This window comes from Fusarium pseudograminearum, chromosome 1 (assembly GCF_000303195.2).
Source record: "Fusarium pseudograminearum CS3096 chromosome 1, whole genome shotgun sequence".
In the NCBI taxonomy this organism is placed as follows: domain Eukaryota; kingdom Fungi; phylum Ascomycota; class Sordariomycetes; order Hypocreales; family Nectriaceae; genus Fusarium; species Fusarium pseudograminearum.
The window spans coordinates 608,337-624,519 of NC_031951.1; the positions used below are offsets into that span (position 1 = coordinate 608,337).

The 16,183-nt window shown below is 45.7% G+C and overlaps 4 protein-coding genes across 4 annotated transcripts; 2 read left to right on the forward strand and 2 right to left on the reverse strand.

Annotated features, from left to right (window-relative positions):
* Positions 1–46: 46 nt before the first annotated feature.
* On the reverse strand, positions 47–1,433 carry FPSE_06964 (uncharacterized protein; the record flags this gene model as incomplete). The annotated part of the gene is made up of 4 exons (XM_009260082.1): positions 47–672; positions 719–839; positions 890–1,182; positions 1,229–1,433. The coding sequence occupies 4 exons, from the start codon at positions 1,431–1,433 to the stop codon at positions 47–49; spliced, it is 1,245 nt and encodes a 414-aa protein (XP_009258357.1).
* A 626-nt stretch (positions 1,434–2,059) lies between these two features.
* FPSE_06965 (uncharacterized protein) lies at positions 2,060–3,722 on the forward strand (the record flags this gene model as incomplete). Its single annotated transcript, XM_009260083.1, has 4 exons — positions 2,060–2,443; positions 2,495–3,019; positions 3,069–3,172; positions 3,221–3,722. The coding sequence occupies 4 exons, from the start codon at positions 2,060–2,062 to the stop codon at positions 3,720–3,722; spliced, it is 1,515 nt and encodes a 504-aa protein (XP_009258358.1).
* A 1,140-nt stretch (positions 3,723–4,862) lies between these two features.
* Positions 4,863–6,985, forward strand: FPSE_06966 (uncharacterized protein; the record flags this gene model as incomplete). Its single annotated transcript, XM_009260084.1, has 2 exons — positions 4,863–6,464; positions 6,512–6,985. 2 exons carry the CDS (start codon positions 4,863–4,865, stop codon positions 6,983–6,985), a joined length of 2,076 nt encoding a protein of 691 aa, XP_009258359.1.
* A 1,258-nt stretch (positions 6,986–8,243) lies between these two features.
* Positions 8,244–14,790, reverse strand: FPSE_06967 (uncharacterized protein; the record flags this gene model as incomplete). Its single annotated transcript, XM_009260085.1, has 19 exons — positions 8,244–8,537; positions 8,595–8,618; positions 8,748–8,839; positions 8,888–9,261; positions 9,317–9,582; positions 9,631–9,735; positions 9,833–9,880; positions 10,015–10,288; positions 10,338–10,813; positions 11,299–12,206; positions 12,319–12,330; positions 12,604–13,015; positions 13,119–13,201; positions 13,258–13,422; positions 13,490–13,590; positions 13,632–13,675; positions 13,739–13,901; positions 13,972–14,086; positions 14,181–14,790. The coding sequence occupies 19 exons, from the start codon at positions 14,788–14,790 to the stop codon at positions 8,244–8,246; spliced, it is 4,566 nt and encodes a 1,521-aa protein (XP_009258360.1).
* Between the last annotated feature and the right edge of the window lie 1,393 nt (positions 14,791–16,183).

Below are 16,183 nucleotides of genomic sequence, written 5' to 3' on the forward strand. Positions count from 1 at the left end.
TCTCTGATTTTTAGTTAAATTATCCCATCGTTGATAGATGTACATATTATTCATCCAGATACAGACCCTCATCTGGTGGAGGTACCCCATACCAATCAAGTCCCAACTTATCCTCAGGATCCGGATCCTCCATCTGGTAAAACCCATCATACCGCCACCACTTCCGATCCTTAAACACATCTTCCACGGGAAGAACTCCCTCTTTCTTCATCTCGTCCCTCACTTTCTCAACCCCACCCCAAACCCTAAGAATATTCTCCCCTACAACCTTTGCCAACTGCTCCTCAGTAGCACCCCTATCGAGAATCGCCTTTAACAAATGCGGATAACATTTAACATCTTCAAGACCAGGGATAACACTCGCAATTCCGTCAAAATCCGATCCAAGACCGACGTGGTCCCAGCCAATACGGTTTGCGATGTAGAATAAGTGATCGATTACCATTTCCATCTTTGCATCTGATCGTCGTGCTGTGCAGTGCTCTGGGACGAAAGTTACCATGACGATGCCGCCGTTGGAAGGGACTTTGTCTAGGATATGGTCTAGGACATTACGGGGACAGTCGAAGACGCCTTTTGCGTTGGAGTGGGAGAACATTATTGGGGCGCGGGAGAGGGCGAGGACTTGCTCGGCACAGTCTTCGGATACGTGGGAGATGTCCACGATCATGCCTACACGATTAGCTTGGTTTGAGTGGATAAAAGGGTATTGGCATACCGAGTCTGTTCATCTCGACTACTGCTGCTCTTCCAAGATCAGATAGACCTCCGTGGACAGGACCAACTTTGGATGTTGAGCTATCTGCAAAAGCATTGTTGCAAACATGGGTCAGAGTACACTATAGATATTAGCCTCGCCCCTCAATCAGAGTGGCAACACTTTACTTACGTATCTGACACCTAATCTGTAAAACGCTCTTATAATGCCAATACTGTTCCCAGCCATATGCAATCCCTCGATACCAATAGAACAGGCGATACGACCACTTGCATACACATCCTTGACCTCTGAAGGACCACTGACTAACTGGAAAGTCTCGGGGTAAGACTCTACAAGCCTTAACGTCAAATCAATCTGTTCAATGGCATCACGGGCCATGTCGGAGTATTCAGGTGTTGTAAAGTCCTCGGCGGAGCGGAGACATGGTACACATACAGACCAAAACTGACCTCCGACAGCGCCTGGTAGAGTTAGTAAAAAGTGATAGAATGGGGTGATGGTAAGTACCTTGTTTGAGACGAGGGATATCCGTCATTCCTCGTTCAAAGCCCTTTTCTAAATCGAATTTCTCATTGTTGTGTATTTTACCATGGAAACATGCTCTTGGTTGTTGGGGTAGGTCATTGTGGCCGTCTATGAGAGGTGTTTTTGCTAGTACTCTCTTGACTCGCTCATCAATGGGCAGAGACTGGTAAGGGTGAAGAGATGCCATGATGGAGATGTAGCAAAGTTGCGTATAAGATAACTTCACTTAATGTCTCCTTTTGATCACTGTCTTATCATTGCAATTTATGTACTGGTAATCTCACCATTTCGGATGATCTTCTGTGAACCGTTCACAGAGTTCCCCGCGGCCAACTGTGTCAACCGCGGGATAAGAAACAACGATAGCAAAGATAGAAGTGGATACAAATCATTCTTACCCCGCGTTTATCATGGATCCGGCAGCTAACGACCCTGGTTTAATGACGATGGACACAGTTATCAAGTGGAGATGTTGAGAAACATACCGGGACTACAAAAGTTCCCGAGACTGTTTGAAGATGTACAATGAGGTAAATGATTGCTTAGGATAAATGATGTTAGAAATACTGTGGTTTGGAACCAACAGCTAAAGAATGGACCATGCTATCTAACAGGTTACATCAAGACCCTCTATTGATACCAACATCCCAGGATGCAGATAACCGTCGAACCATGATAAGAACGGACCAACTTTGCCGCGGGTGAAACAATGCAACATCAAGTGATCTACACTCGGATATACCAAAGATAAACACATGTATAAAGCGCATAGCAACAGCCCATTCTCTCCCCTTTGTTCAACCAGCGGAAAAGATGTCGACCGAAAAATACCCCGAAGATCTCAAACATACGTCGTCTATCCAAGACGGCACAATAAACGATGTATCAACCGCTGAAGCACTGACGCTTTGTCAAAATGCTGAAGACATTGAGGAAAGCCCTGAACTTGCGCGCGCTCTACGATGGAAATTGGATCTTCGACTCATGCCGCTTTTGTGCTTCACGTATGCTTTGCAGTCGATTGATAAAAACACGCTTAGCTATGCAGCTGTGTTTGGACTCAGAGAGGATATTGGTATGAAAGGAAATGAGTTTTCCTGGACTGGAGCCATTTTTTATCTGGGATATCTTGTGTGGGAGTTTCCTACGAGTATGTTTCTGCAGAGATTTCCGATCAACTATTTCATGTCCGGCACGGTAAGTCCAAATCTTTCCATGAGAGTATGTTCATGTACTGAAGAGTTGTAGGTGATTGCTTGGGGCGCTGTACTCATGGCACACGGAGCAATCCACTCTTTCCCAGCTCTAGCGGCAGTCCGAACGCTCCTAGGCGCGTTAGAATCTGCTATCAACCCAGGAACCATGCTTCTATTCGGCATGTACTACAAACGAACCGAACAGCCTCTCCGAATGGGTATATGGATCGGGTCCGCTGGCGTTGGCTACATCATCGCCGGAATCGCCAGTTTTGGCATCGGACACATCAATTCCTCGCTAACATCTTGGCGCGTCCTCTTTATCATCTGGGGTTCCATCACTGTTGCTTGGGGTGTTTTGCTACTCTTTTGCTTACCAGGTGCCCCGATGCGAGCAAAGTTTCTTACACCAGATGAGAGAGCGCGTGTTGTTGCGAGAGTAAAGGATAATGGAACGGGTATTGAGAATAAGCATTTCAAGATGCCGCAGTTTTGGGAGGCTATGTTTGATCTCAAGACTTGGTTGTTGTTTCTTTTTGCTCTTACGAGTAACTCGCCCAACGGTGGTCTGTCTGCAGTGAGTCTCTTGTCTATAATTCCTTCGGCTGCGACTAACAGTGTTACAGTTCCAAGGTCTTATTATTAAAGGTGCTGGATTTAGTACACTCACCACCACTCTTTACCAAATGCCATCGGGTGCAGTCCAGATGGTAGCTTGCGTTTTAGCTTGGTAAGACATTGTTAATCCCATCAGAAAGTCCATCACTGACAACCACAGCTGGGGAGCTTCCACTATCAAAAACTCTCGAATTCCCATCATGATTCTTGCCTTGGTGCCCTTCCTCGCTGGCGTCTTGGGTCTTCACTTCCTACCTCACAGCGACGCCTACGCCCGTCTGGCATGTCTATGGATGTCCTTTTCCTACACAGCAACCTGGACTCTAAGTATGGCCGTCTCAATGGCCAACACCGCAGGACACACCAAAAAGATCACGACCAATGCAATCTTGCTAATTGGTTACTGTCTTGGAAATTTCGTTGGTCCATTTTTCTTCAAAACCAACCAGGCGCCGACGTATGCGCTGGGCGTGGGAATGATGTTTGCTTGTATTGCCATTCAAGTAGTGAGTCTTGTTGGTCTGTGGGTGTTGCTTTGGATGAGGAATAGGTCTAGACGGGAGTACCATACAGAGGGGGATGAGAACCAGAGGAGAGGATGGGAGATGGGATTGTTGGACAAGACGGATATGGAGAATAAGCATTTCGAGTACGTATACTAGATGGATATTATTAGGTAAAAGACCCATAATGAACCGTTGATACTTCCCTGCTTGGACATCCCCAGATATTCCCTGTACATCAGAGTGCGGAGGTGGACCTCGTAACGTGGAGATAATTCAGAATATGTGGATTTATTCTCGTCGTTTTCACATGAAAGACAAACAGTCAATAATTTACAATTGTGTTTGTTACGTAAAACAATCTGACAGAATCTCAATCAGCAGGGGAACATTCGATACTCAAGGATCACAGACAATGCCAAGATACAGATGGTTACATACGGCTATCGCTGGGTGGAACCAGTTCCGTTCATCCCTTAATCCACTAAAACCTTAATAATTACGACGAGGCTCATCTCTAGCCTTGGCTTTTGGTTTGTATCACCGCGTGGCAATACTCAACCGGCGCGGCAGTGGCGGCTACGCGCGACATGTAGACAGATACGGAATCTCTGTCAGTTCTCTCTAAGCTCCATGCCTGCTAGTCTCTCCACGGTCATGGTTAGAGTTATCAAAGCCAAGAAAAAGCCAAGTCCTTGGCTCTCATCTCCAAAGCTGAACTAACAGAACCCTGATACCAACCAGCATCGGATACCCACGGCCTGGGAAACCCAAGAGTCTTGTATCTTTCTTGACGCCTGCTAGAAAGGGGAGGTCCTAGATAAGCGCTACCCCAGATAATAGGATTGGCGGTTGCTTGGCGACTCTCATATCAAATGGTTACTCAGCCACTTGTGCAATCAATTGGAATGAACGTGTTTACCTTCCTTTCCTGTCGCTTGGCGTGTAAATCACAAGACGAGAGATTGTGCTGTGAGATTTACTTGGCGTCAGTATTAATTGGTTCTGAGTCGCCAAGAGTAAGACTTATTGGTCTGCTGTGCCATCTTGGCTGTTGTCTTGGCTTTGGGGATGTTCCTTGGTTCCCCCCCCCCCTCTACAGTGTTGGTTGTCGGACCTTTTGTTATCTGTTTTATGCTTAATTGTGCCTTTCTGTTTGGTATATATCAAGGGACCTTCTCCACCGTTTTTCTTACTCCTGTGGAGGAGAGATCTCACCGACACCCCATTTTCCCAAGTCGAGATACCGTCATTCCTTGACATTCACCTTCCTTTCATCATTCATCAAATCTATTCAGTATGGCTGTAGCCGCTGAAGGCAAGAAGCCTGGCATGGCCAAGCGCATCTTCTTGATGCTGGCGCCAGACTCAGCAAAGGACGAAGACGGTCGTGATAACTTCAACTCGCGATCTCAATTCGTACTCTGCGCTATGGGCGGTGCCGTCGGTCTGGGTAACCTTCTTCGTTTCCCCTCAGTCGTCTTCAACAACTACGGTCTTCAATTCTTTATCCCCTACGTCTTTGCGCTGTTCCTCGTCGGTATTCCCATCCTCATCCTCGAAATCACCCTTGGTCAAGCTTATCGCGGTGGCTGTGTCATTGCATGGAACAACGTCAACCACCGAGCAAAGGGTATCGGTTTCTCCATGGTATTTAACGGCTTCAGTGTCGTCGGATACTATGTGCCTATTCTGGCTTTCGCCATGACTTATTTCCGCATGTCGTTCCAGAGCCCACTGCCTTGGGCCGCTGGTGAAGAAACGGATACAGTCAAGTTCTTTTATGAACAAGTGGTCCGTAATGTCGATGCTGAGGGAGGCGAAGATGGTAGTATGAAGCACTACCCCGGTCGTGGTATCGTCGGAGAGACTTTTGGCTGGTGCATGATGATTTGGTTTATCGTGTGGATGTGCACATTCAAGGGAGTCGGCCTGACTGGTCGAGTCATCTATGTCACCATGGCCCTGCCTCTCGTCCTCATCGGCATCCTAGCTATCCGATCTCTTTCTCTCCCCAACGCATCCGACGGTTTCAGACTCTACGTCGGCGAGTGGCGAAGCGAGTCTCTCCAGGGTCCTGGTGTATGGCAAGACGCCTTTGGCCAGATGTTCTTCTCCATCGGTGTCGGTTTCGGATACTTTACATCCTATGCTTCTTACAACAACAAGTACGCCAACGCCGTTCAGGATGCATTCATCATTGCACTGAGCAACTCTGCTATTGAAATCGTCTCTGCTTTGGCTGTCATGGGCGTTGTCGGTTTCTTGGCCATTAACCCAGGCGAAGTCGATCCCCTATCAACATTCAGCTCAGGCTTCTTCTACTATCCACAGGCTCTGGCTGAGATGCCCGGTTCCAACTTCTTCTCTGCCCTTTTCTTCCTCACTTTGGTACTTCTTGGACTCACCTGTGTGTTTGCCCTGGCCGAGGTTCTCGTCACTCTTCTCTGTGACACAGATATGGGTCAGCGAATTCCTCGCTGGGTCATCTCTACCTCCGTCGTCATCCTCGGTGCCCTTACTGCCCTCCTCTACAGCAGTGAATTTGGGTTCGCCACTCTTGATGCTATCGATATGTGGGTCAACGACATTGCTCTCTTTGTCACTGTCTGGTCAGAGACCTATATGGCCTGTACTCTGTACCGCTGGAGAGATCCCGTTGACCAGATTGGTCTCGTCAGTTACTTTGTCTACAATGCTGGCTACGTTTTCTCTCTCTTCATTGGTATTCTTCTTGGCCACCTTGTCACTCCCGCTGCAGGTGCGGGTGCTGGCTTCGGTATCTTCATCGCTTGTTCTCTCATCTCTGCCTTTGTTGGAAAGGCTCCTACTGTTCCTGCTCCTCGATTCTGGGGCAATAATACTATTCTTAGTCGCTTCTGGTATGCGGCTTTCTACTCAGTATGTACACCTCTCTTTTCCATACAACTATTACTGACTGTACCCAGGGTCAACAACTTCGCCACGACCTCAATAATGTCATCTCCAATGGTGGCAAGAACTGGAAGATCCACTGGGTCTGGCCCATCTGCCTCAAATACGTCACTGGTCCTGCCGTCGCTCTCGTCTTTTCCTTTGCGTATCCCAAGTTCCTCAACAAGCACCGTAACGACCCTCCCTATGTCTACAGCTTTGTTCTCATGCACATGGTTGTCATCTTCATCGTCGGTGCTTTTGTGGTACCTCGCTTCTTCAACATCCTCATCCCCGCACACCGTCTTGAACGTGGTGATGGCAAGTACGATGTCGCACCTCAGATGACTATTGACAACGCCCCCATTGTCAACAACGGTGGTATTGAGGGTGGTCACACTGATATGGTTCAGCGCAGCAATGGCGAGAGTAGCCTTGATGGGGACAAGACTACCTTTAGGAACGATACTACCAGGGCTAGCCCAGATGTTGCTCACCCTACACAGTGATGCATGGATCGGTAGTTTACATTTACTTTCAAGGCTAAAGACGTATTGTATGCCTATGTCAAGACTTAGTTTTTGTGTGCTGGCGAGTTATCCTTCTTAGTGAAAAAAAGTGATGCTCCTAACCGTAGTATAACAGAAATTCAACAACGACTTAGTTTATAGTTGTGAAAATTATATTGTATTGACCTTGCCTTATACGTTTCATCCCAGCGTGCCAATTGTTTCAAGTCTTATCTACATATCGTGATTCCGCTATGTTTTTTTTGACTTTCCCATGAAGACCACGTTCTATCCTCAAGGTAAGGCATCATATATACATACTTATGGAGTGTAGCCATTAGAACTTGTTTCTCAAATTACATGACATGTTCTGCAATTGTTGCATATTCTTGCAGGATATTGTCTGAGCTCCAAACATATTCCTGCAGTCATTTCCTAAAGGCACAAGTCTGTGGCTTTCAGCTAGCTTCTTGACTTGAATGTCTCAGAACCACGTACTCAACAAGAAGTGATCTACAATTTCTCTCTGCAGAGACACAGTATTCTAACCATTTATCACCTTTATGTCTTTGACCGCTATTTGTAATTTGGAAGAAAACAGGAAATTCGCCATTTCGTTCGACAAGCAACGTCACTGTTAGGCTGAGCGTGGGCCAATGTTTGCTTCTGGTGGTTCGCTATATAACAGTCGTCTTTTACCGTACGAGCGTCGTAGATATTACTATCATCACTCACCTATCACAACTCTCACAACAAATTTAATCCAATATACAGACCCGATCTCTCCACCTTCAGTATGGATACTGTGCATCCTAACACAGACAATCCAGCCGCCGACAATCTGGAGGCCACGCATTCACATCCTAGCCTGTCTTACCCAGTTGATTTCATCATGAATGTTGAACTACAAACAAGCTTTGGCACAACTATACCTTTATACAATAAGACTTTGGAATAGTGAGCAATACAACCATACCTCAACATATCATAGAGTATGATTTAGTTTTTAAACGACTGATATTTGTATTCGTATCCTATAGCTAGAAGCCATTGATTGTGGAAAATGTGCCCAATACACAGAGATACTGCCAATATGATAATGAATTCTTCCATTGTGTCCAGCATTAAACCTCTACCGTAGCCCAAGGTAAACCATGCTTATGCCTTTACTAGAATTCTTTTAGAAATTCGAATGACTACCGATGGATATGTAAAGAATTTGTTTTAGATAATACTAAAGATGAAGGGTCCAATACCACTACAGATGATCGATCTCCTCGTCACTACCCTCAGATTCCTGCACTCCATCGTCAATAATACTATTGAAGTTGATATCTTCGCTTTCGGCTTGGTCAGCCATTTCGTAATGTGTCTGGAGCGGAGTTTCAATCGGATCTTGAATCAGGTGATTACGGAACGATTCCTCGTTCGAATCTAGAAGGTAAGCCTGGTAAGCTTCGAGCCTGGAGCTAACTTGATGCAATCCTGGTATGAGCTCGTCACACCTCTCAAAAGCATCTGTTCCGTCATCATATTGGGCACAGCTGTCATACTGTAGTTGACAGTTACTAAAGAGTTTCTATCGTTCACTAAACGGCTTGTAACTTACCAGGATACCAAGATTATACCACGCCTGGTATATATTCTTATTTAGCCTAATGGAACGGGCTAATGTATCCAGTGAATCTCTGTACTGATGGATATTGAAGTATAAAATCCCAATTGATATCCAGAAGGCAGGATACCTATGTCGAATATAGACCATTTTTTGGAAGCAATCGTAAGCTGATTTATACTCTTCCAGTATCATATGTGCCCTTCCCAACAGGTACCAATATTCAGCATTGCTGCTGTCTGGACGAGGTTTCAGTATTGATTTCGGCGTACTAAGTATCCACTTACCTGATTCAATCGCAATCTTCAGACTATCTATCGATTTTTGAGCATATTCTATAGTTGATGTTTCCTCTGCATCTCGAAGCATTTCAAGGCCTAGAAAGGCATTTGCTTCAGGCTGATTGGGGTTCTCATCCAATCTTTTGAGGGCATCCTCGAGGTTCCGGACAGGCTCCGTGGGGTAAACCACCTTGACCCTGCGAAAGCTCTCTGGGTCGTCTTTAACATCCATGGAAGGAAGCCTAGGGCCATATTTTGCTTTAGTGTTGCGGGGACCCTCTAAACTCTCACCGATAGTAGTCAGTGAAGACTGCTCTTCATATAAGACTACCAGTGAAGATTGGGCTCGACTTGTCGTCAACCATCGACCACATGTAGTGCTGTCGAACAAGTTTATCAGTGACGCGATCTTGTATGACTAATCCTCAGACTTACCAAGATTTACGGCGGCCATATTCCAACACTTCCTCCGCCAGTTTCCCGAGGCATTTTGGATCTGGGCAGGTTTCCAGGGAACGAACTCCTTCAACCACCATGGCTTGCTCAATATGAAAACCCGGTTTTATAAAGCTAGACCAGGTATCTTCTTGAACCTGTCTACCAGTTTTTGCATGGGTAACGGCGAATAGACTTTGCATGATGTGTTTTGCGCCAGGCCTTCCATTTGGATACACAACACACCGAAGCAAATCGCAAAAGGACTATGGTTGTCAGCTTCAATCATCAACTGATACGTAGTTTTTACTTACATCCCAGGTCTGACAGGCCTGTAATGGAAGGGCCCAGCTTTCACCATGGGCGTCGTCAAGCCGCACAATGTCCAGAGTCAGATGAAGTGGTATCGCCTCGATTGCCTTTAAAATCTGTTTTAGTTGACCACTTATGTCAAGCAAAGAGCGTCTAGTACTTTGTCAATCGTCTGAAATTCGGAGTTCTGCTTATGATACTTACGTGTTTCTGCCAATTGCGTCGAGCATTTCCTTTGAACACTTTGTCAATCTAAGTAACAATTAGCCAGCTAGAACTGAAAGTTATCAGAGTTAGTTATACAGGGTGAATAGCGCCTTCAAATCTTGCATGTGAGAATACAGCATTTTCGCATGGCGAGTTACGAATACAGCATGGCGACGAACGATTGCTGAAGCTTTGTCGGTCTTTTGCGTCAAGTGAAGCATATTCTTCTCAATACCAGTTAGATGCTGGTTAATGGAGTTCGCTCTTTTCGATTGAATATCGGCCTGTATAGCTGCATTGACTGTCAGGGTGTTGATTGCCACTTGCGTTCTCGATACCATGTTCAGAATATTCGAACTATGTCCCACTATGGCGTTTGCATGCTTCTCGATAATTGACGATTGATCATCTCCAATACGTTTTGATTGCAACGACAGATGTTTGACACGCGTTCTATCACTCCATTAGTTATTTGTTGTTTGGAGGTCAGGGAGCTGCGAACAGTTGCTGGACACTCATGAGGATATTGATGGCGGCCATTTGAGACATGATCGTTTTCCGCACTGAGTCTACATCCCCTTGAGCAATCATAGACCAGTGGAGTCTTTCACCGATGCCGCCAAGGCTTCTTGTTGATCTGAAGTGGCCTAAGCTGCTTTCCTTGGACCGCATCTTGTTTACCATAACCTGCAAAGGCTGCGAACAGTGTATAACGATAGCTCTAATCTGCTCCAAGGTCTGAAGCTCCTCTTTGCAGTCGGGCTGCAAGCTCAAGACGTGTTTGAGTGTGCTGTGAACAAGGTCCAGTTCGGCACGAAGCTGTTGGAAATGTACCGGGGCATCTTTGTAATTCCGCAGCTCTATAGCGATGCGCTCAAAGAGACCGAGCACAGCGACGACATCGCCGACCGCATATCCAAAGGACATAGTCAATGTTTTCGAGATGATGATGAGTGTTCTGGAGGCCTTCTCGAGAATCTAGGAATTTTCTAGCTGCAGCTCAGCCTCGTTTCAAGCTGCGCCTTTTGCTGACCGATGTTACCTCGCTACTTGCATATTGCATATAATGATTTTGATAAGATGACATTGTATTTAAGAACACAGTTATTTGATATATATCCAAAAGAAAAAGATGAACAAGTGTAAGGACTACAAGAGAGATCCCGTGGTATAGCATTCCAGTTCTGCTACTAAATATTGAGTCTGGTATTGCTTTTGCCTCGCGATTTTGACAGCAGATAAATACAGATTAAGCATCTGAAGGGACTAATAAGGGTGAATCGTTTGCTGGAGGTCGAGTTACATCTTCAGAGGGTTTCCATAGCCCACTCCATCGTCCTCTTAATCGCTGCATTCTGATCTTGGACAGGCTCATATTCCAAAATCCTTCTCGATTTATCCAAGGACCAGCAACAACCTGTATCAAGATGATCCATACTAATTCTCCGTAAACTAGGCTGTACCATGCCCAACGTAAACGCCCAATACATCCACTCCATCATCGATGCGATCGTCTGCATGACAGATAAAGGAATGCTAGTCACCTCTTCTGGCCTGACAGGGTTGTCAGCAGCCGCGTAGAATCTTCTACAAAAGTCAAACAACCCCTGTGGTTTTCCATCAGAGATAAAGAAGTCTTCACCGCCAACTTGATCGCGAGTCGCAGGGTTGAGGAGAGCTTTCATAGCCAGGATATGTGCCTCTGCTGCCTTGTTCACATATATGAATTCGAAGAGTTTGGTGTCTTTTCCAACTTGCATTTTGTGTTCCTTTTTTCGCATGCTCGATACAAGTTGTGGCACGAAGTTGTCGTCGTATTCGCCGTAAATACCAGGAATTCTTATGACAGAAGTATACAAATCTTCGGAGTTTGCAGCAATGACAAGTCTTTCAGCTAGAGCCTTTGATAGAGCGTAAGCGTTGGGCGCGTTTTTCTCATCGTACCGATGAGCGTTCTCCTCGGATGTTGGTTCTTGTGTCGGCATGATAGCCTCATCGGAAGACGTAAACACAAATGCTTTCGTATGACTACAAGCCTTTGCCGCTTCTAGCAATGTATTTGTACCATCAACGTTGGTTTTCATCAATACTCTTTTAGTATCCATATAGGACGGAGAGGCAGTGTGGATGACTGCATGAGGTTTGAACGTTTTAAAGACTTCTTCGATCTTGTCTTGGGATGCCAGATCTGTCGGGAAAAGAGAGATGCGTGCTTCGTCCGGAACATTGACTGGAATCTTCGGGTTGCGACTCGCGATGGCAACTGTAGTTTTGGCATCGTGGAGAAGTTGCCGAACAATATGGCCGCCCAAGAAGCCGCTTCCGCCCGTTACAAGAACGCGTGTTGCGGGTTCCATCTGTCGGGTTATCGCTGAAGGTTGTTATCGTTCAAGAAAGAATGCAAGAAGGTGTAGTAAGATCGCTGCATGAGATAAAGAGGCTGAAGTAAGCTGTCAGCATTGGGTGGATGTGATATCTCACACCGTCAGCAGAGTCTAGATGATCCGTAAGCTTATGGCAGCGACCCTTGTCAAAATTAGAAACCCTCATTGGAGAACTGAATAGTAACCAGAATGCCAAAAAAAAAAAGTAACTGAACAGCATCAAATTCACAAAGACAAAGTTAAACTTTACAAACAATAATAAAGGATAGTTACGACATTTAACGCATAAAAACTCATAATAGTTATTACCTATGAACGTTTCTCACTTTGAACCCTTTATAGGTAGTCTCGGGAGTTGAATATTGTCTAGTCAGGGCCATGAACCATGGTCTGTAACCTGGCCATTCTGTAGGGAATTCCAGTAGTTGTCCAAATAGTGATCTGTCACAAAGCTGCCCATAACGCTCCCCTCTTGCGTAGTAGATCCATCTAACTTGTTCTCGACGGAAGTCGCAGATAGTTCTGAAGGTCCAAGTTTGATGGTGGAAGAAGAAATCATCACCATTGAGTCCAGATGGTAATAATCATCTTCGGGGTCACCGCTCGGAAACAAGTTACCACTGGTGGGGAATTTTGCGACAACGTCGCTACCATTTACAAATCGCCATGACTTGCGGAACAGTTTTTGACTCCCTGCAACCGTGGCATATGTCTTATTTCCTACCCGAGGGCTTCCGAAGGTTACAAGACCTCGGACAGTTGTGTGCATAAAATGCATGTCTGCTAGAAACCCCGCCTAGCAATTGGTGGCGTAAGCACCACCGAGAGAATGTCCCTTTTATCAAATTAGCTATACGGCCTCAGGAAGAATCGGAAGCAAACTGCTCATGGTGACATACTGTGAACCAGAGTTGGACCCTCAAGCGATCGGGGAGGCTTGTAAGCCTTCTTTCGAGCTTCCATAGCTGGTTGCGAAGCATCTCTAGAGATTTGTTATAATTCAAGAAAAATAACGTTTACGGGATGACCAGGACTCACGGAAGGGCAGGATATTACGATAAGACTTGGTCGTAGATAGGTCACCCGGGAAGTCCTTGAAAATGCCATCGAAGAACCCCATGTGACAACGTCCTTTCAAGGGACTCGAGTCTGCTGCATCTTTCATCCAGTATTTGAGATCGTTGACCCACTCCTTAAGTGGTCCTGTTCCCTACCAGGATAATCATATTAACGTTTGGATTCAGGGGCATCAATGGGCGGGTTACACTACCTTGAACGCGAGAACAACGAACGGCTTTTCTTTGGGGTGGTTGCGATAAAATGCACCACAATAAGGGCCATTCCGCATAAGTGTTCCGTTGGTCGAAAAGTCTATTCAAGTTAAGCTTTGGCTGCCACTGTACTTTACACACATCTTACTGCAGAGCGGTTCGTATTCAAGTAACATCGTCTTTGCCTAGCACAATGTTAGTAATTGGTGTCACCGAGACATCAAGGCGGAAGAGAGTCAGTCACTCACCACTTCCTGTATTTTTTCTGTCGCTCTATCTGTCTTTTTTTGAGCATCCCTTATTGCTTTCATTGTACCGTCGCTCAATGGGCGGTTCTCTTCGAAGCTTCTTCTGATCTCAGCCGCACGAGGCTTCAATTCTAAATTGATTGTCTCCTCTCGATCAAGATCTCTATATATATCTATTAGCGAGATGCAGATAATAATTCCAGGGTGAGTTTTCAAACCTCATGTATACACACATGTCCATGATACACATCAGCTTCGCCACTGCCCGGACATCTTCTGGATTGCTCTCAACTTTAGGAGCATCTGATGAATAGTCAGCACAGAAGTTTGCTGATGACAGGCACATAACTATTACCGTCGTATTTTACCTCAGATAGCAAATCGAGTGCTTTCCATAAATCCCCGTTTTGCTTCATTTTTCTGGCTAACCCAAGTGGAATACTGTTATCCAACCTTGAGCCACCTAATACAGAGGCTGGGGGTCGCGCATCATCGGAGTAAGGGAAGTCATCACCATCTTCTTCATAGTCTCCGATAGCACTGATAGCAGCGGACTGTTGTTTCCACGAGTCTTCGACTGAAAAGGGTTGATCCTTTTCCTTCAAGAATCTCACAAACAATGAGATGTCTTTGCCACCGTGGCCAGGATCACAGACTTGTTTTCCATCAGCAGCCACAACATGAGCAGGGGCATTGACGTCATGATAGTCGCATGTGTGCTTTGACTGATATCGAAAACGAAAGTTTTCGGGTGGGGGGAACTGCATGGGCCTTGTAAAAAGTCGACGGTCATTGAGGGCATACCCGAGGTATTCTTGATTGAGTCGAGATTGCAGAACAAATTGAGTTTCACTTGTATGTCTCTCAAGAGAAGATTCAATTGATAAAGCAACAAGACTGAAGGTCTTAGAAATGGGATACGAAATGTTGGGTTGTTGGGATTCCTTCTCCGAGGCAATATCAAACCTGACGTTTCCACCTTGCCTTTCGCAAGCCAACACCAGGGGCGTTAGGCCCAACGCTTCAATGGAAACGTCTGTTAGAGCCTGCATTGTGGTTGGAAGGTATAGGAGTGCGTCAGATAGATGAGGATTGATGTATTCTGAGTAATGAAGGCCTTGAGTCGAGTTTCTGAATGCTTCAATTATTATGATCAGAGCACAATTTACACGTTTATATACTTATAGAGCTCACAGTAAATGCGGAAGTCTAGGTATCATTCCCTTTGCTGTGAAAGCTACATCATCTTTGCAGACTAACAAGAGACTCTGACCAGATCACTCCAGCCGTGGCATGTATGACACGTTTGTGACATACCTTGGACAGTCTGGCGCAGCAATCAGTAGATTCGAGTAGATATCTTCTCAGTATGGGCAACAAACAGCGAGTCGGATCGTCTTCCTGTCCCGCGTGCCCAACATTGACACGTAGATATCCCCTCGACTTATGGAGCTCTTCTGCCATTTACGTCAGATTGCTAACATGCGAGGAATTGGTATGTATCTTTGTCTCCAATGATCAGAAGGCTAAGTTGGTAGTGCTGTCATAGGATAGAACCTTCATGGCCAATTATGAGGCCCTGCCACGACATATTGCCGAAAGTGAGGAGGGGGTGTGAGTTATCATTTTTCGTATGATGATAAAGTATCGGCTCAGAATGTGGTCGCAGCGCTCATAGACGATCATATGTCACTGCATGCCATATCACGCTGCCCCGTTCCGTCCCGTCCTGCATGTCTCTAGTTTCCTTGATTTTGTTGACACGTCCTCATAGCTATATATCTTGTTATGTGGTGTTCCTACTCATTCTTAGGATAGGAAACAGAGCCTGCACTTTTATATTGGCTTGGCATAATTGCCATATATTTCGCTCAACATTTCGGACCACCGGACCTGCATAATGACGTCCAATCCAGGAAGGTGCATGGTATGTAGTACGCATTGTACGATGATTCTATTCACTGAATCTGTCTAGTCCTTTACCTACGAGGGTTGCTGATTATGAGATCATTGTTCCACTAGCAGGTGCAGCGTGGAACTGCGGGCTGCATGTGCCATGATATAAGATGTGGGGGTCTGTGCTACTTTGCATCAATGCCAGTCTGATCACTTCCCCTTTCGTTCTTTCAGCTGAGATACTGACCAACTTGAGTGATGTACAGAGTAACTGATCCGCATCAGTGCAAGCTAAAGATTTCATTGGAAGATAATATGCAGATCTCCTGCACGGCCGTAGTCACTTTCGCGATTGAACGAGACCTTTCGTCCAAAGGAGGCTCATCTGGTATCTGACTGTCCCCTGTTCAGCTGAATCTACCAGTGAGGCGAACATTATGCCAAGGGTGCGTCGTGGCTGAAATGCTCCGTCTTTGTTTCTACCCCTTAAGTGCTGTATTTGTCGTCTATATTAAGCCCTCAAGTCCCTTACAAAAAGTATTGAAGCAA